Raw genomic sequence first — 18,980 nt, 5'->3', positions numbered from 1 at the left:
CCTCAGTCGGCCTGTCCTCAAATCACCCATCCTTGTCACCACCCCATCCTCCTCCTTTTCCTCCCCCATAAATGAGTGCTGCGAGACTCGCCGGGCGATCCGGTGTCATTGCGCGCGTAGTGGAGACCTCCCGGAACTCGACGGGTTCTCTACTTGCGACTCGGTCTCGAGGGATATCTCGCATGACCGGATTCTCGGCGACTCGTACCCCTTTCTCAACATCCACATCCCTCGCCTGCGCCGGGCACCAAAGCACCACAGCCTCGCAATCAAGCAGTGCCAAGACTCAGACTGACTCAGATGTCGATCGCTCAGATCGGTATGCCGCTGGCCTGCGCCTGAACAAGGAATGGGCCGCCCAAACAGCCCGCGACCACCCCGAGTTGTTCCCTACCCTCGCATCCGGTCAGAAGCCTCAGATTCTGTGGATCGGATGCTCCGACTCTCGCTGCCCAGAGACCACCTTCTTGGGTCTCAGCCCTGGTGATGTCTTCGTGCACCGCAACATCGCCAACGTCCTCCACCCCGGTGACCTCAGCTCCTCCGCCGTTATCGAATACGCCGTGCAGTACCTGCGTGTGAACCACGTCGTGGTCTGCGGCCACACTGCTTGCGGTGGTGTTGCCGCCGCCATGGGCAACAAGAACCTGGGTATTTTGGACCCTTGGTTGTTGCCCCTCCGCCAACTGCGCGAGCGCAACCTTGAGACCCTCCAGTCGATGACCCCCGACGAGGCTGCCATGAAGCTGGCCGAGTTGAACGTCCGCGAGGGCTTGAACGTCGTGAAGCAGAAGGGTGTTGTGCTCAACGCCATTCAGGAGCGCGGACTCCAGCTTCACGGCTTGATCTATGACGTCGGATCGGGTGTCCTCAGTGAGTTGGACACCAAGGACTCGGAGGAGGCCATTAGAGCTCGTCTCACAGCCTTCCGGACGGAATAAGTTAGTTAGCGTCATTTAAGGAGTTGGATCATTCAATTGTTTTTTTCTCAGCCCAAGGCCAACTCAACCGGAATTTGAAAAGTGACATCGAGCGTAGTCTTCTAGATTGACACGCGATAATTGGCGATTAGACGAGGGATTCTACAGAGGAATAGTTTTTTTTTAGCCCCTTGGGGGAAACACTGCGACCCCTCAAAATCGTATGGCATGATGTGTGGAGCTGCTGGGATCCGCAACGACCAACGGGCAGCCTCAACAATCAAGAACACCAATCAACGCAACTCATTTGCGTACATTTGACAGATCCCAGTTAGATTGAGCTAGGATTGTGGATTCCGTGGGATCCGTTGTTCGATATTATATGGTCAAGTCATATCTGACCCCGATGTTGCCCTTATATGCACATCGCGCGGCTTTATACGATCCAAGTACGACAGTTAACTTGATATTTTCACACACCGCAGATCATTAGGACAAGCCTCTTTTATTGGAAAGTCGACTTGTTTGGGCCAATACTAGCCACTGCCAGACGCCTGCAAATGGCCAAGCAAATGAGTTCGCCCTGCATATATGAAGCGCTGGATGAAGAGTCAGCGCTGGAACGGTGGTTATACAGATATGTCTGGCACAATAGCTCATATAACGTTATATTATTAATTGTCTATGAAGCTCTGGTGATTTGTGCGCCGACCAGTCAATTGGGGGGAATGCCAGTTGCTTTTTTTATACCTTACCTACTTCCTTCTATGGAAGGCCAAGCAAATAAACTCTAACTTATCAGATCTTCAAGGCCTACAATGGGCTTGCGTTTAGTGCAGACTACAGCAGCCATGATGGCAATCAAAAAGAGATCGAATACCATGTCAAGGGCCGTGTCATTATTGACACCAAGGCATACAACATGTTTCATTCTGGCCCTATCGAAATCGACAGCGAGATTGATGAAGAGCTGGTTGATGCTCAGTATCTCATTGCTACTCTAACAGTCTATGGATATTTTCCGAAGGGCAAGAAATGGCTTTCATTCCAGGTAGATGATTTGACGGACATTGAATGGAAGGAGCAGCCCTTGGAGTCTCTAATCCTACCACAGCAGCAAGGTCTCAAGGACGTGATTTTGGCCATTGCAAACACCCAGTCCAATAAATTGAATGTCTTCGATGATTTTATCGGAAGGAAGGGAAGGAGTCTTGTTATACCGGTGTTGGGAAGACCTTTACTGTGGAGTGTGCAGCTGATCTAGCTCATGCTCCAAACGTTGAAGCCAACTTGACAGCCATCACGGACATGGCTCGCAAATTGGGGACTATCGTGTTGTTTGATAGAGCTGATGTCTTCATGGAAGTGTCTTATAAACCCAGTCCAGCTCGCGATGAGATGGTCGCGATTTTCTTGATGATGCTGGACTATGAGGCAAGTCCCATTCATCCAATAAGACACGATAAAAGTCCCGCAAAAAGACACATAACCGATTAGTTTCAATAGGGCATCTTCTTCTTGATCACTAGCCGAGTACACACTGTCGAATTCGACGGAAGATGTTGAGTCTCGAATTCACCGTTATCTTGGCTTCGGAACCCCCGATGCGGAGATTAGCCGTCAGATCTGGATACAATTCCTACGCCGCTTGTCGAGCCTTGCGTCTTTCACGGATGAGGAAATCGACCAGCTGGTCAGGAACCAATTGAACGGCCGCCGTACCAGGGACGTGGCCAAGGCGGCTGGTCTTTTAGCCCGGTCAAAGGGGTGTGAGCTTAGCTATGAACATTTGACGACTGTGATTGCTCTAGGACACCCGCCAAGGATGTTTTGGTGAGACATGGGGGCTAGTGAGATACATAGCAGTGCCCCGCAGAATCGTATCCGGTATTCAATTCGACCTTGCGGCTGAGATTACTGTGCTATATTGACAATAGTGCCATGACGTGTACATTGACGGTTGAAGATTGCCCTAACTTCAATTCTCTTGCGGAGGACTGCGGACTCCGTACCGCAACTCTCAGCGTGTCTTGAGAGTCAAACTAACCAAATGATGTCTAACATGCACAATTTCCCATGCACCCGATGGAGATACATGTCCGGTATCCGAATAAGATCAGGCAGCACTGAAAACCCACAGCCAAGACTTGGCCATCAGCCCTAGAGCGCTTGCAGTGCCACTGGCTTCCGGCAGGGCCCGGGCCCCCTGAGGCAGACACGGGCCCACTGCCTTCATTTCTCTCAACACTGGCCCTGCCATATCCTATATTGCTATGGAACAAAATGTCGATCTCTCCCCGGAATGTCGATCGCAAAGATCAGCAAAAAAGAAAATAGGAAGAAAAACAGCCGAAAGTGAAGGGCGGACCCCCTGATTCAGGTCGAACGTTGAGCGCCACTTAGTGCGGACACGATGAATTGACAATTAGCATCCCAGTGGCGTCTGGCATAACTCCGATAGTACGTTGTGGAGCACGCGAGCAGTCCATTTGTTCTCCCTACTTTCTTTTTTATATTATTTTTTCCCCTCCGCCGTGTCTCCCTATTCCACCTCCAATCGCCCCTTATATCGACTGTATAGGCGGACACGTTGGGAAACAGTCTGCATCGAAAGAATTCCTCATGTTGGCCGCTAGTCTTAGGCCATCATGATTGTCGTTCGTTTTCATCATCCGCAGCGCTTGATTTTGTCCGTTTTGGTGCTTGCCGGTCTCTGCTCCAAGTTGCTTCACATATACCAGCACCGATCTCTTCCCCTATACCTTTTGGCCCTCTATTTCCCGACATTCTTTATTCAGGAGATCCTGCTATGTGTCGCCGTATGGATTCTCTTATATACAACCTCCGGCCGGTGGTCTGTGGCCGCCGTGGTCCTCTCATCGATTGTCGCGTTCGTTCACCGATTTTTTACTTCTTTATTTTTCTCATATACCATGGCAATATCATTGACTCTTGACTCCTTAGATGCACTGTCTTAATAGCAACCGCATCGCAATTTAGTTTCTATTCACAAACCGGCAGCGAAATTCGATGGGATGCCGCCAGATCCGTGGGCGCCAGTCGCCAGGGAATGAAATTGATCTTGAGCGGACTGGTGCCCATGGCGATCACGACGACGGTGATCTCGGTGGCGTCCTGGCTAATGGCTCCGTGGATCTGGAATTTCATGAGCCGCTGGCTATGCACGCTGTCGAATATCGGAGACGTAAAGTCATACCGTTTGTTGCCAGGCGCTCCGAATCTGAGAAATATAACGTCCAACAAACCGCGCTTTTGGACTATTGTCGGCTGCGGAGTAACGATCGTACTCTGGTTGGTCCGGCCAGAAATCCCGTATAATCATATGACCGGGGCTCTGCCCTTCACCATGCTCGGCGAACACTCCAAGGCCCGCCGAATGACCATCGAAACTTTCCCGCTGCCGGAATTGCTCGCGGAGGAATATCGGGAGCCCGCCAAGGGTCACTATAAGGGATGGGCACCGACGTTGGACGACTCGGGTAATACCGCATACGGGGACAACATCCCAGCCTGGGCGCGAGGTCCCCTCCCCCTGCGTTTGAAAGATGGATTGTGAAAAAGGACGGCGATACGCCTGAAATTAGCGTGTCTAACTCGAGTGTTCAGAACTTGTCTAAGAGAGGTGATTCCGGCAATCAGAACAAAACCGCTGAGCCGCGACACTACTTTTACAATCCCGTTCAAGACCCTATGCGAATCACCAATCTCGATCTGGAACCACTTGCTCCCCTGAAGGAGGCTTTGAAGGACCACGCCATCCCCATCAACCACATCGTCTTCGTGTTCCTGGAAAGCGGCAGGAAGGATCTGTTCCCTCTCACGAACACTTCCCGCTTGTACGACCAAATCCGTGAGTCGTACGAGATCTATGGAGAGGAGGACGAGGCCGATCTACACGACAAACTGTCCCAGGTGACCCCCGTAGCAGAAAGGCTCACAGGGGAACCATCTGGTTTCGGGTCGCCCGCGAACGCAACGAATTCCGAACTGGGGGGATTCAGTTACAACGGGATTTTGTCGGGGAGCACTCTCTCTGCCAAATCGCGTCTCGTCAATTACTGCGGTCTTGGGCCACTTCCGGTGGACTTCATGCATGAGAATAAGATCATTCCTTACCAGCCGTGTTTGATGCACATTTTGGATCTGTTCAATCAGCGCAAGGGTCTTGCTGCTTCTAAGAATTCCACCGTCAATTCCTTCGTCAGATCAGCTGCCAATATCACCATCAATTCTATCACTAACGCTACGATCACCAATTCCACTATCACCAACTCTACCATCAACTCTGTCACCAATTCTACCATCAGTTCTATTACCAATTCCACCATCAACTCTACCACCCCTGCTATCATCACTCCCCCTCACGATTTCCTTGAGCGGGAATGGCAAACCATCTATGCGCAGTCTGTCACTGGAGAATTCCAGGAACAGACTCGTCTTATGGAGATGCTTGGATTCAACCAGTCGTTGTACTCGGAGGATATTGATGTGGAGGACGCTAAGTACTTCCACGAGGGAATGGAAAAGATCAACTACTTCGGGTAAGTTATCAACGGCTACTGTTCCTCAAACATCTATACTAACCCCGCGCAGTTATCCGGAAACTGAGGCTCGCCCCTACATCAAAGATATGATCGACGAAACCCTTCGTCAGGGCAAGAGACTGTTCCTCTCCCACTTCACTAGTACCACTCACCACCCCTGGGGCACCCCCGAGGGCTGGAACCGAGAAGGATATTTCGGCAATTCACAACATGAGCACATGGACGGTTTCCTCAATGCAAACCGCTTCGTCGACTCATGGCTAGGCGACTTGATGGATATGCTTGGAGAGGCCGGCATTGCCAACGAGACCTTGACAATCTTCGTTGGAGACCAGTACGTATAATCCTCTACAATCCATCCAAGAAATCCTAACGTCTAACTCCTCAAACAGCGGCCAAGCCTTCGAAGAAGACAGCTCCGTTACAGGAACCTATCACAACCCACACATCAGCAATTTCCGCGTCCCTCTCCTATTCCACCACCCCCTCCTACCCCGCATGCACCTCAACGTCAACGGAAGCGCCGTGTCCATCCTCCCCACAGTCCTCGATCTCCTCGTCAACACCAACTCTCTCAACGCCATGGACACCGAAATCGCCCTGGACCTGATGAACGAATACGAAGGCCAGTCCCTCATCCGACCGTACCGCACCTCTCAAAACGGCCGCGAAGCCTGGAATATGGGCATCATCAACGCCGGCGGCTCGATGTTGAGCGTCGGATCCGCAGCCGTTCCCTGGCGTCTCAACCTCCCCCTGAACAACGACTTCGAGTACCGCTTCACAGACTTAGAGAAGGACCCCTATGAGCTTGCCGCCATCACGGGCTGGACTATGGGGTCGCTTGCTGCCGAGGTGCATTCCAAGCACGGACCGGAGGCGTTCGAGTGGGCTCAGAAGGCGGAGAAGGTTGGGCTTTGGTGGGTTGCGGAGAGGAAGAAGCTTTGGAATTATCAGGATCCTGAGGAGTGATTGTCTTGTGTTCTAATGTTTTTTTTGTTTTGGGTCAACGGAGCGATTTGCATAGCATTTTGTTTTAAATGCTCCTTTTTTTTTTCTTGGCTGACTAGCTGTTTGGCCTGTATTTATTAGTGAGATACCTAAGGGTGGGTTCCCTGCTGGCTGTATAGTATTGGGGTTAGGTGGACCTGCTGTATATAGGCAAGAGACGAAATCTATGACCTTTTGTGCCAATTTGCTCCATCATTTCCTCGGATACATGGCTAACATAGAAGCTGAGATGAGGTCCGGATGGTCGACATGAGGAACAACTTGTATTCAATTGCTTCGTCCGGCTGGCAGAATCCAGGCGGTAAGCCGTCAAGGCAGATCGGGGGGTTAGAGACTCGGGTTAAAGAGAGCTGTGTGAAAGAATGTATTCAGACACCAAAAGGACCTGACATCGTCCGGGGAATTATGCTTAGTCCGGGACTTGGACCGAGTTCAAGCGCTAAACAACGTGAGGATGCATGAATCGAGGTTGATCTGCTCAACTAGGACGCCACTACGGAGTACTCCGTACTCTGTGACTATCTACTAATCAGTGCTGACGAGGCCTCATGGGATTTAAGCTCCACATGAAGATGATCAAGGAGCTTTTCTGTGTTTCACGCCCCTTCGCTGCGTCAGAGGGCCCAATTATAACCCCGTTGCCCTGACCCTTCCCTGCCATTGGCCCCACGCCCTACGACCAGCTTCGATCCGCACACCTCTTTCCCGTCTAAGTCCTGGTTGAAAATGGCCTCCTTTCCTGTTCGATTCTTCAATGCTTATCATCCCACGCTCTTTTGAATAATGCTGTTGTTTAGCGTCTCATTGCTGTTATGGCTGTGCCAAACAGCGCTGGCGCAATATACCAGCGATGACCTCATGTCATTCGTTACAGTATGTCCAGTCCTAATAGTTCAATCCCGCGCTGACACCGCTGACACCGTGTTCCCCAGCTCCCTGATGTTCGAGCAGTGAATTTCAACGTCCATTACTATAATCGTGAGCGCTTGACGCCCGGTTATTGGTTCGTCGCTCCTTACCTACACATGGGCCCCGATAAACCAACGAGCCGATACGAACAATACCAGATTGGCCCACATATCTACGATGGCGAAGGAGTGCGTTTTTTCTTCCTCCAGCACGATACAAAATCCAATCGCTGACCATATCCCGACATAACAGCGCCTCATCTGGACCGGCTCGCAACAGTTTGATAATCGCAATGTCTTCGACTTCAAGGCCGTCAACAGTCTGGGCCCGGACCCACATCTCTCATTTGTGTTGCAACACTCCTGGGATGGAGCAGAGGATACGGGGTACGGGGTTATCTTGACGAATGACTATCAAGTCCAGCGAAAACTTCCTCTGCGGAAGGACCTTGGTATTTTTGACATTCATGAGTTCAAGATCCTGGACGATGGCAAGACTGCACTGCTTACCATTTATCTCTCTCACGAGATTACCTTGGAGGAATTTGGTCGTCCTGGAGAGCCTACATGGCTCGAGACTGGTGGATTTGCTGAGATCGATTTGAACACTGCGGAAGTCATCCAGTGGTGGGATTCCTTCAATCGCATTCCTCTGCCTGAAAGTGTTCATTATCACCCAAATTCCCCTGCGGAGGGACATCCTGGATGGGATTATGTGCATATCAACTCCGTGGACAAGAATGCAATTGGAGACTACTTGATCTCTGCTCGTTTCACAAATACCATTTACCTTATCTCCGCCATCAAAGGAGACATCATGTGGCGATTGGGTGGGCAATATACTGATTTCGAGCAAGACTTCGTGTTTTCGAAGCAGCATGACGCGAAATTCGTGGAGTCGAATGGAACACACCATATCATTTCATTTTTGAACAACGCATCGGACGAAGAATTCAATGAGGAAAACCTATCGGCCTCCATGTTTGTCGAATTGGACACCAGTGTGAGACCCATGACTGCCAGGGTGATCAAACGCTATAACCGCCCCGATCGACAGCTCTCAAGACTCCGTGGTAACACCCAGCTACTTCCAAACGAGAACGTGTTCACCTGCTGGAGCAAAGAGGGCTATCTCTCTGAACATGCCCCCGACGGCGAACTATTGATGACCGCCAATTTCACCTCTGACCGTTATTCATCTTACCGTGGATACAAATTCGATTTCACCGGTCGCCCCCAGACCCCACCAGACATGGTCGCATCAGTCTTCGGCACCGACGAAACGAACATGGTCACCACGTTCTGGGTCAGCTGGAACGGTGCGACGGATGTCGCATGGTGGCATTTCTACGCGCAAGCCTCTGAATTCCACGTCCCCGTCCTCATCGGCAAGACCCCACGATCCGATTTCGAAACCATGTACATTGGAAGCGGATATCTAGACTGGGTCTCTGCCGAAGCTGTTGACGCCAACGGTACCGTCCTGGGCAAGTCCGAGGTACACCGCAGCAAATCTCCCAACTGGGAGTCAGCCGGATATCGGGGAAAGACAACCCCACCTATGCCAATCGACCCATCGATCGTGTACCAAACAGGCGAAAGCTCAGGGGAAAGTGTTGTTGACGGCGCTGGTCGCACATCTTCGGATGCAGTCGATACCCAAACACAGAAGACCATCCAGGTCCAGAAGCACACCTACGATGTGATCCGCAATATCAGCGGTTTCTTCTCTTTTGTCTTACTTCTTTGTCTGTTTGTCATCGTCATCGCTGGGTATCTCGTCATCCGTGGCTGGCGGGTCCGGCTATACCAACGTTCTCCCATGGAAGATGGGCTCCCCAGTGAGCGGGCGCATCTCGCATCGCTGCATCGGGATTGAGATTCTTCGATCTTGATTCCAAGCATCTAGGTGCTACTTGCATTATTTGTGGGAGTTTCTTTGTTTTTGTACATTAATTTTGGGGTTTGAGATGAAATCTTACCCATCGTGTGTGTATAGGTAGTACTGGCTCATTGGTTTCATCGACCTGGCCATCATGGATTTTGGATTCCAAGACATATCGTCGCTTCTCCGGACATGAACATCAATATTGACTCGGTTACGATGTGTGAAAATGCGGTATTCTAATATTAGTGGCAAGGCACATGATAAAGCGCTCATATCCTTGCTCTATACGTGGCGTTATATTTTGAACTTGTAGGAACCACATCGAAATACCATTTTCACCTATATCAAGCTGTCACTCTGCGGAATCTTCGTCAAACTTATAAACCCCTCATTGTTTCGGAGACAAAAGGCTGCTAGACGTTTGGCCGAGTACCTACCCCAGGACGATCGGCATGAGCTGAGCTGATCAGCAATTGGCAGCTCTGTGCGAGGTATGCTATCCTGCTTTTGTAGATCCAATCCCTCCGTACGTGACGTTACTCAACTATGTAGAAGTATCAGAGCGCTGTGTCCGAGCGCCGGCGACCTCCGAACACGAGCATCCCCCGATTTGCTCGGCGTAGAACCTATTAAAGGCTAATATCCCTGTTCGTTCTCCTTGGTCCCTAGAATATTTCCTGTTTATTTTTCAGAAGAAACTTTTTTCGTGCTCGGATTTACATTTCATGATGGCCAACGGCAGCTCTATGCATTGAAAGAGATTCACCAATCAATCCACCTAAGGCTGTTTTGAACATCCTAGCTACAAGCACAACGTGCAACCTTCCCAGGCTATCGATTTGCTCAACGCCTATGTCGTACACGAGACTAACCGTGTTCGGAGTATGTTTCCAGAACAACTCGGCAACACCTCGGGAGCTGGAGCCCACTGGTTTTGATTGGATAGAGGCCAACCCCTGTTTCGGCCCGAGTCCAATTAGGGTTGGTTTAATCTATGCCGATTCCGAGTGTTGGGAGTTATGCCGTCCCATATTTCCATGCGAATTGACGGGGAGCCCCTCCACGCATTGAGGGATGCTGGTATAGGATTGGGCACCGCAAAGGGCTTTTGTTGACCGCCATGTCTGAGTGCCCAAATTGAATGCATACCCCTTTTATGCTCGTTTGTGGCCCGGACTGATCCGAAACTTGGTGAAACAGATCTAGAACAGATCATACCCCTCATGAGGGGTATCCTGGTGAGGGGAACGACCTGAGTTTTTCTTCACAGTTCCAGAGCGTCCGGAGAGAGAGAGTGTGTGTGAGAATCACCTGTTGGCCTGGGATAGTACCGATGGCTCGATTTAGAGGGACGTCACTCAGCACAGCTTTGACCCAAACCCTCTATTTTTAAGGCGGCAGAAAGAGCGAAACAAGAAAGAGGAGAAACCGATTACCCCATGTTCTGGCCCACCACATTACCTGATGAGAACTGGGCGGATTCCCGAGTGTCGGGAATAAAAGTGGCAATATTCCCGAGAAAATTATTCCCGAAGATTCTTTTCCGCCTTTTTTTATTGAGAACGGGGGGTATTATTGTTTTTCTTTTTTTGTTACTCGTTTAAAGCTCTGCGAAACTCTCTCCTGTTTGTTCTCTTCAATCTCCCAGTTGGTGTAGTACCCATTATGCCGTCAACAAGCCTATGCCAAGAAGAGGCATGCCTCCCATACAGCCTCATGGATGACTATAGTGAGGGAGCTCACCCACAAATCCTGGAAGCTCTTTTAAGGACAAACTCAACCCAGCAAGTCACCTATGGTGGTGATGAATACAGCATTAATGCACGCCATTTAATCCGCAACAAAATTGGCTGTACTGAAGATGAGGCCGATATCTTCTTTGTTCCCAGTGGAACCTCTGCCAACCTCATTTCAATTGCCAGCTGCCTGAGGCCATATGAAGCTGTCATTACCCTGGACTCGGGTCACATTGCCTGCAAAGAAGCCGGTGCAATTGAAGCAACTGGCCACAAGCTCATCATCGTACCTGCCGTCGACGGCAAAATGACACCCACAAACCTTCAAAAAGCCGTCCAGCAAAATCAGTTCTTCCCTCATTCCGCCAAACCCCGCCTAGTTTATATCTCTAATGCCTCTGAGACCGGCACCGTCTACACAAAACGTGAGCTCACCAGTCTCTCGGCAATCTGCAAACAATCAAATCTTTTGCTTTTCATGGACGGCGCACGAATTGGCACGGCTATCTGCTCGAAGAAGAATGACCTCACTCTACGCGAAATCTTTGACATGACTGATATCTTCTGGATTGGTGGCACCAAGGCCGGAGCTATGATGGGAGAAGCGATTGTCGTCAAGCGGGAGCTGGCCGATGGATTTGTTTTCCACCTTAAGCAGCACGGCGCTTTGCTGGCCAAGGGCCGCATGCTCGGTGTTCAGTTCATGGAGCTCTTCCGATCAGATCTATTCTTTACATTGGCGACTCATGCCAACGACATGGCGCAAAAGATCTCGAGGAACTTTGAGGAATTAGGATATCGGTTGTTTGCCGAGACGGAGACAAACCAGGTATTCGTTATTCTTCCTCAAGAGCTGATTCGGAGGCTGCAGGATAGATTCCGGTTTTATGAGTGGGAACAACTTGACAATGGAGATTCGGTCATTCGGCTTGTGACTTCTTGGGCCACGGATGAGCTCGAGGTCGAGAAGTTCAATGCCTGGGTGCACCAATGGACCGTGGCGACCAACATTTAACCTGCCGGTGGTGATTCTATGGGGATCCCTCAATAATAACTTAATAATAACATTCAATCTTCAATATTCGAGAAGCATACACGTCTCATCTATAGATAGATTAAATCCGGTCAGCTGATCGCTCTAACCACATTGGGCCGCTAAGATATGATTCTAGCCCGCGGGAAACTGTAATTCTTGCTTTCCTCGACGCCCACTGTCTTCCACTCTTCATTGAATCGAGATTGGTGATGCTATTAGTGTAATTGCGCTCCTACATTGATCCGATGGCTTAAGTTCGTTTAATATGCCCCACGATACTTGACGGCCACCTCTTCCTCTACCACGGTCCGCTCCACTGTTCCCCGTGTATATGCTCAATGCGGCTGTCAATATCATGTGATGCTTGCCGGTGAGTGTGGATCCATTTTTCTATGTGTAGAATCTTATCTCATCTCTTATACAGGCAAGCCAAGGTCAAATGCGTCCATGAAGGGCAACCACCCTGCCAACGTTGCTTGAAGACCAAGAATCAAGATTGTAGTTTGACAGATCCCCGCGCCTCAAAACAGCGGACAAAGAGAAATGTTGTCTCATCAAAACCTCCAAGAAAACGAAAGGCCTCATCGGTCTTATCGCCCGGGGTTGAAGACGCAGAAACAAGCCCACCCGAGAATGTCTCTGTGTCTCGGGATGCATCCGAGGACCCCGTGACGGCCTTGTCACCAGCGATCGTTATCAGCGCAGTGGAAACTTACCGGAAAAAGTTTCCAATCACTAATTTTCTCCATTATCCTTCTTTGATCTCCGATATATCATCCAGCGTCCACCTGGTGGACTCCGTTTTTGTCGCTTCGGTGCTTTCGCTGTGCGTGCGGTTCATGAGTAGTGAGGAACTTGAAGAAGAAGAGGTGTATGCCGACTATGCACGGAAGAATCTGGCCCAACGTGTACTTGAGGCACCTTCGCTTTATCTTGCGCAGTCCCTCGTGATGATCTCGTTCTATGAGTGGGGTACTGGGCGACCATATCAGGCTTGGATGTATAGCGGTACGCACTAAACCCCGGACTAAACACGATGCACTAGTTGACAAGCAACAGGCATGGCGACATATATGATTCAATCTCTTTTAAAGATGGCAGATGATAGCATGGAACACAATCCCCAAGAGTTCCACGCATCCCAAACACAATACGAACAGCTAGTCCGAACCTATTGGTGCTGCTTTGCACAAGACTGCGAGTTGAGCTCCGGTGCTCGTCAGCATTTTGCTTTATCCTTCTCTCAGATTTCAGTTCCTCTCCCTATCAGTGATCGGGATTTTACATTTAATCACACGCCAGCCAGCAGGCTGATGCCTGCTGACATGAACAAAGACTGTTTATTAGCACGGGATCTTACGATCGAGCATGGCCTCACGATTGTAACTCGTGGGTTCGATATATTTGTGCGGATTCTAAGATTCGCGAACGAACATCGACGAGCGTTGGCGTCGTTGTCTTCGGATGACTCGGCTACATCGCCGCTTCTTTTGACTTGGCAGCGTCTCAAGGAAGAACTGGATGAATGGAGGTCTATTCAGGATGTCACAGTTCGGTTCCCTGCTACCAGTGTTCAGTCTCACGTGGCGCTCGGGTATGGGGAGCTATTCGCATACATCAATTTAGTCTATTGCATGAGGTATATGTCCTGTTATCTGGATGTTTTCAGGGGAGCTAGACTAATTTTTCTTTCCTCTAGCATCCTATTCCTTCATCGCGACCGTTTCTTATCCAACCTCAAACCCCATTCCGACGTTTTCCACGACACAAATGATAATGCGCCTGGCGAACCCCATACAATCCAACAACTGTTCGAAGCTGCCCAGCAGATCGGCGGTATTCTCAATGCACTAGATGCCTCCGGCGCACCCGTCATGTCCCCATACTCCGGTTTCAGCGTATTCGTCGCCGCTCACATCAACATGTACGGAACGATCGCTCCGCAGCGATACCCAGGCGGTCTCGAACGAGCCGAAGAAGAAAAGAGCCGGAATCTCCTATACCTTGAACGACTAAGTAAACTCTGGCCCGTGGGTCGCAGCTGGGTGAGTATTGTTTCTCCCACCCATACCTATTACCACACCTAACGATGAACAGTGGCGAACCGTCCAAGAAGCAAACCGATTTTACGAAACAGTGAAAAGTAACCAGGCCCACGTCGAATCCGGGATGCACAGTCCTAGGAGATTCGCTCTGGCAGGGACCCTTGATGAATACGGGGATATACGATCTCGTCCGAGCAATGCACACGCAACTAGAGCGGCGACCGCGGAATCCCGTCCTGGGGGCTCTGATGCGCGTGGGCGAACTTCTTCGTCGCCGTTGGATGGGGGTGGGTTCCTTGCCAGGGAGAATGCCGCGCTTGGGCATCATGATCTTGAGACGGATATGTTTCAGTGGCCGTTTATCGATGGGTCGTGGTCCTTGGGGTTTGATACAGGGTTGGATGGGTTGTGGTCTAATTCTGGGTTGTTTGATCCGAATCCCGGTCTTAGATGATACTCTTTTTGCTTCATTGGGGTTTTTTTCGCCTCGGTGGTTCTTTCATATTGCATAGGCTTCGAGAGGAAGCAGGGGTGGAGCTGAGTCTCATAAACATGGACTGGATTCTCGGGGATTGGAGTGATCAGAGGGTTTCACCATCGATTATCATACTATGTTTCTATGTGTGCATGTGGTACCCGAGGAACTAAATGTTGAGGTACACTCTTTCCACCAGGCGAAGCTCTGAGCCCTTGTGCAATGGGTTTATCGGTCTAGGCTGATTCAACTATTCAACTATTTAAGGTTTTAAACAGGTAGAGAGGTTGGTATGCGTGATGCTAGGTACGGAGTACTCCGTACACAGGATAAACCTAGTGTTCATGTTTTGTTATGCGATCGGCAGTGAAATTGCCCCTTCATATTCCGATGAGGCATATGTCCAACTTGTATCCCTTGGTCGGGTGTTTATATACCTCCTTGCCGCAAGGTGCATTGTATTTAGCCGATGTTTCTCCGTTGTTTAGTATCCAAGATAGGAACCTCGGAGATCACGCTATTTTTACTATTCAATTATACCTATCATTCCTTTGCGTGTATTGATGAAATTCTTGCGCATGGTTGCCTTATTTTTTCTTTCCAAGGTTGTATAGAAGGAGCTCTTTGATAGACCGATTGTTTGTGCACTGTGTGGTAATTATATAATGGTTTCTTTTCTAGAGTAGAGACATTCAATTCTTCTTCTTTCTCTGGCCCTCTTTGCTTTAGCACATATATCACACATTTAAATATATATATCATCACTCGTCGCCGTTGTTACTCTTTCATTGGCCGTAATCACTTGAACCTCCGTCCCATGGGGTAAGATTACCAATTTACAATCATCACCGCACCACGATATATCTATAGATGAAACTGACAGAGAAAGAGGACAGCGTAAAAAGGTTCCTAATCAGAAGGTAGTAACGACAATGAAAAACAAAATCACCCTACTACTGGTGAGTCAACTAATGACCACACTCACATCGACCCCAGAGGTTAACTATAACCAGCGAGCCCGAGAGTGCCAATGAACAAACGCTGCGTTGTCATTCCAAAAAAGAAACCAAACTCCCAGCAAGCGCCACATATATAATCTCAAACGAGGCGGAAACGAGCCGCTGAATATTCCATCCAACCCACCTGTCGTTCTCAGCTGCGAATAACGATAGATCGGATCACGAGCCGATCGAGACTGATGGGCTCATGGAAATTGCCGCTCTGTGTTGTGCCAAGCATCAAAATGCCGAGTTTCCAAAATGAATACCGATGGTGAGACTGGGTGTCGCTTGTGAAATCAAGAGCCATTGCGCTGTTCGCTTTGGGGCGTAGGGACGCGTTATGCGTGTCAGGCGCCGCACCATAGCTGGGAAGGAAACCGGGTTGGTTTGGACGGGGACATTCATTGACATTCCTCAGATCGGGGTTGATTGAACTTTCGAAGAATCGCAGATTGGTGGGTTGGAGGTGTCTTGGGTTGTGATTCTGGATTGTTGAGTTCTTCTCGCCGGTCCTGTGTCTTCTCGATGTATATATCTTGTCATGCTGTGAAGCTAGGTTGTCCCTTGGTTTCCTACATGTCTTGGTGCGATAACTTGTGGGATGAGAATTGGAGCATTTTCTCATGCCTTCTTATAAGGATTAAAAGAATCATGCCGTAAATCTATTGAGGTTCCTGTTCTATGCCTCACCGTTGATAAACGTACATGGAGTGTGACAATGTACTATATTATTATTACCTCCTTCACGTAGCCACAATCTGCTGCTTCTTCCATCAACCAGCCAAGTGGCCGAGCAGTAACTCAGCCATCACATCTTCCTTGGTCTAGTGGTGATGATTTCCGCTTGTCATTAACACCGATAAGCGCGGGAGACCGGGGTTCGATTCCCCGAGGGAGAGATTTCTTTTTGCTTTTGCCATGAATTAATCAATGGATCATTGGTTTTTTTTATTAATTGCAATGGGATCGCCATGGATTTTGTTTAACAAGGAAAGACGCAGTGGAAAAGCCTTAATATCTCGGTTGAAGTTAAGTTGACATTATGTATGGAGTGAGTATACAATGTCCGAGGTACATCTATAGGATCGGAGAAATATCAATGATAATGCTCATCTAAAGACCAAAATCGAATACAACCTGTCCAGCGATTTCCTCTAGCCGCTCAGCAATCTCCTGACACGTCTCCTGCGAGGGGTCACTGTTTAGGGCTAATGCCATTTGATCCAAGTCCCGCTCTAATCTATGGAACACCGTTTCGAACTTGGAAGTGTCACCTTCGCGACTCCAATAAGAAGGGTAGCGACGGGTGATATTGTTATCAGGGGTATCGGCAATCATACGAAGGCCGAGTTCTAGAATCCGATCGGTTTGGAGAGAAAGTCTTACCACTGCGCGAAAGACATCTCCGTTGCGCTCCAATCCTCGATCATATCTCAGGGCATGGGCTTGAGATTCTAAGTTGGCTTTGAAGGTGTGGCATTCGTGTAAGAGCTGGTCATACGGGGATAGAAGTATTGGAGACATGATTGCAAAGATGCCTTAGATGAGTTAGAGGGGATAAACGGAGTGTCTTTATAGTGAAGTGGGTGGAGTATTGAAGGATGCCTCGAACAAAGGGAAAAAAGAGAGATTCAAGAAGACCATTGTGTATATCATTGATTCTCTGGATCGAGGACATGACAAAGAACTTGTCTACTGACAAAGGTCTGGGCATATAGGGCTGAGTTCGTGAGTGACAAAGAAAGTCAAGCATTATGTGTGGGTCATCTGTACACTTGGTATTGCAGCTACATTGAAAACAGATCTTTTTATAAATCAAGAAAGGAAACCCGTAGATAAAGAAAATTCATTAGATTCTATTAATGATAGTGGATATATGACATAAAAGGAAAGTTCATCTCGTTAGGATGATTCGACGGTCTGTGATACAGCCACCGTCTTCCGAATCCCATCCTGGTTGTAAACCGACTCGCTCGCATCGGGGACCCCGGCGAATGAGATAAGATGGCTTTGATCGCCAAAGTTTGTCACCTTGTCCCACTCACAAGCAGCCTTGGAATTTCCAGCTCTCTCACTCAGTGGGTGAGTAGAGCCGCCGTTCTGGTAGTATTTGTTGGAAGAGTAGTTCTTCTTATAGTAGGCCAACATGACGTTGAGCACAGGTAGACAGGCGCAGATCAATCCGACGCCTCCCTCGGCATTACTAGTACACGTTAGAGAGAAAGAAAAGAACGAACAGTAGGGGAAGTAGGACATACCCAGACAAGATGACGCAAACGAACAGAACGTTCTGATCTTCGTGGCCCTTCAACACCAGCACCAACCGGTACAGACTGAATGCAGTGGCCAGCCCACCAGCCCCGAGCAGACCTATCACGCGTAACTTTCGATTACGCGACATTTGTAAAGACCATGTCAATGGCAATGGGAGAACAAGAATGATGAGATCGCTGACGACACTGATCACGGAGTCGGCGATGAGGGCGGCGGTCTGGTCGAGGCAGCTTCCTTTGATCCTGTCTTCGAGCCAGTATTTTGGAATGGGACCGCACATGCGGATCTTGACGACCAAGGCGATGGTGTAGTAGCAGCATAGACAGCCGAGGAAAATGTAGATGAACAGGACTTTGCCTCGGAAGGGCTTGAAGATGCGGGTGAGGATGGCTAGAAGGGCGACTTTGACAAGGAGTGCCATTGGGCAGTAGAGGATGGTTGCGACATAGCAGTACTTCTTGAAATGGATTTTCTCTTCAGCGGTAAGCTCGTCATAGTAGTATCCTCCGCCATATTTGCCGACTAGAATGGAAGTGTGAGTATGTTGTTTTATACCTGGGGGAAGTATGCGGTATAGCGCTTACCAACGATACTGATTCCACAGTATCCCATAAACAAGAGCTGTGTATAAGGTTAGTTGAAAGGACGCCTTACTTCTCTTGTCTAACGTACCCATGCGAGTGTGCATGCAACTAAACGAATGATTAGCACCGTTCTTGTAGAAATTCAGGGATGACCCGGGTCAACTCACGATCTTCAAGCCCTAGAGATTGTTTGAAAGTAAAGCGGGTATAGAATCGCAAAACAACAAAGAAAGTCGTGATCGGTATACATAATAATTGAGTGACAAAATTGAGGGTGTGCAAGACATCTGTGGGTTCTCCGACAGGCATAATGAAGTTCAGATTAGATTCGATCTAGCAGGACTACCAACAGGGAACTGACAGGGTAAAGAACCTCCGAACCTCCCATCGAGCCTACTGTGAAAATGAGGATAGACAACCGCCGATCCCTTAGTGGAGCCATGAAAGCTATCGAACCACTACCAGATAGTGGCGCGGCCCATATGGAGGCGATGATTGATCGGGGGACTGTGTCCGATCCACCCTCGGACTGTGTCC

General features: G+C 49.2%; 8 protein-coding genes across 8 annotated transcripts; 6 read left to right on the top strand and 2 right to left on the bottom strand.

Moving 5' to 3' along the window:
- Positions 1 to 71: 71 nt before the first annotated feature.
- N7457_007105 (carbonic anhydrase) lies at positions 72 to 941 on the top strand (the record flags this gene model as incomplete). The annotated part of the gene is made up of 1 exon (XM_057178148.1): positions 72 to 941. The coding sequence occupies one exon, from the start codon at positions 72 to 74 to the stop codon at positions 939 to 941; it is 870 nt and encodes a 289-aa protein (XP_057029892.1).
- A 398-nt stretch (positions 942 to 1,339) lies between these two features.
- N7457_007104 (uncharacterized protein) lies at positions 1,340 to 2,771 on the top strand (the record flags this gene model as incomplete). Its single annotated transcript, XM_057178147.1, has 5 exons — positions 1,340 to 1,369; positions 1,723 to 2,128; positions 2,176 to 2,358; positions 2,450 to 2,687; positions 2,732 to 2,771. 5 exons carry the CDS (start codon positions 1,340 to 1,342, stop codon positions 2,769 to 2,771), a joined length of 897 nt encoding a protein of 298 aa, XP_057029891.1.
- Positions 2,772 to 3,568: 797 nt separating this feature from the next.
- On the top strand, positions 3,569 to 6,457 carry N7457_007103 (uncharacterized protein; the record flags this gene model as incomplete). Its single annotated transcript, XM_057178146.1, has 5 exons — positions 3,569 to 3,810; positions 3,885 to 4,493; positions 4,526 to 5,482; positions 5,535 to 5,819; positions 5,878 to 6,457. The coding sequence occupies 5 exons, from the start codon at positions 3,569 to 3,571 to the stop codon at positions 6,455 to 6,457; spliced, it is 2,673 nt and encodes an 890-aa protein (XP_057029890.1).
- Positions 6,458 to 7,279: 822 nt separating this feature from the next.
- On the top strand, positions 7,280 to 9,283 carry N7457_007102 (uncharacterized protein; the record flags this gene model as incomplete). The annotated part of the gene is made up of 3 exons (XM_057178145.1): positions 7,280 to 7,369; positions 7,429 to 7,593; positions 7,658 to 9,283. The coding sequence occupies 3 exons, from the start codon at positions 7,280 to 7,282 to the stop codon at positions 9,281 to 9,283; spliced, it is 1,881 nt and encodes a 626-aa protein (XP_057029889.1).
- A 1,674-nt stretch (positions 9,284 to 10,957) lies between these two features.
- N7457_007101 (threonine aldolase family protein) lies at positions 10,958 to 12,043 on the top strand (the record flags this gene model as incomplete). The annotated part of the gene is made up of 1 exon (XM_057178144.1): positions 10,958 to 12,043. The coding sequence occupies one exon, from the start codon at positions 10,958 to 10,960 to the stop codon at positions 12,041 to 12,043; it is 1,086 nt and encodes a 361-aa protein (XP_057029888.1).
- A 359-nt stretch (positions 12,044 to 12,402) lies between these two features.
- Positions 12,403 to 14,563, top strand: N7457_007100 (transcription factor domain-containing protein; the record flags this gene model as incomplete). The annotated part of the gene is made up of 5 exons (XM_057178143.1): positions 12,403 to 12,434; positions 12,489 to 13,072; positions 13,124 to 13,703; positions 13,764 to 14,109; positions 14,162 to 14,563. 5 exons carry the CDS (start codon positions 12,403 to 12,405, stop codon positions 14,561 to 14,563), a joined length of 1,944 nt encoding a protein of 647 aa, XP_057029887.1.
- Positions 14,564 to 16,698: 2,135 nt separating this feature from the next.
- On the bottom strand, positions 16,699 to 17,109 carry N7457_007099 (uncharacterized protein; the record flags this gene model as incomplete). The annotated part of the gene is made up of 1 exon (XM_057178142.1): positions 16,699 to 17,109. The coding sequence occupies one exon, from the start codon at positions 17,107 to 17,109 to the stop codon at positions 16,699 to 16,701; it is 411 nt and encodes a 136-aa protein (XP_057029886.1).
- A 378-nt stretch (positions 17,110 to 17,487) lies between these two features.
- Positions 17,488 to 18,752, bottom strand: N7457_007098 (uncharacterized protein; the record flags this gene model as incomplete). Its single annotated transcript, XM_057178141.1, has 5 exons — positions 17,488 to 17,788; positions 17,844 to 18,381; positions 18,444 to 18,480; positions 18,532 to 18,551; positions 18,611 to 18,752. The coding sequence occupies 5 exons, from the start codon at positions 18,750 to 18,752 to the stop codon at positions 17,488 to 17,490; spliced, it is 1,038 nt and encodes a 345-aa protein (XP_057029885.1).
- Between the last annotated feature and the right edge of the window lie 228 nt (positions 18,753 to 18,980).

This window comes from Penicillium paradoxum (assembly GCF_028828445.1).
Source record: "Penicillium paradoxum strain IBT 22861 chromosome Unknown utg000006l_segment0_segment0, whole genome shotgun sequence".
Classification (NCBI taxonomy): Eukaryota; Fungi; Ascomycota; class Eurotiomycetes; order Eurotiales; family Aspergillaceae; genus Penicillium; species Penicillium paradoxum.
This window is presented reverse-complemented; position numbering and strand designations above follow the sequence as displayed.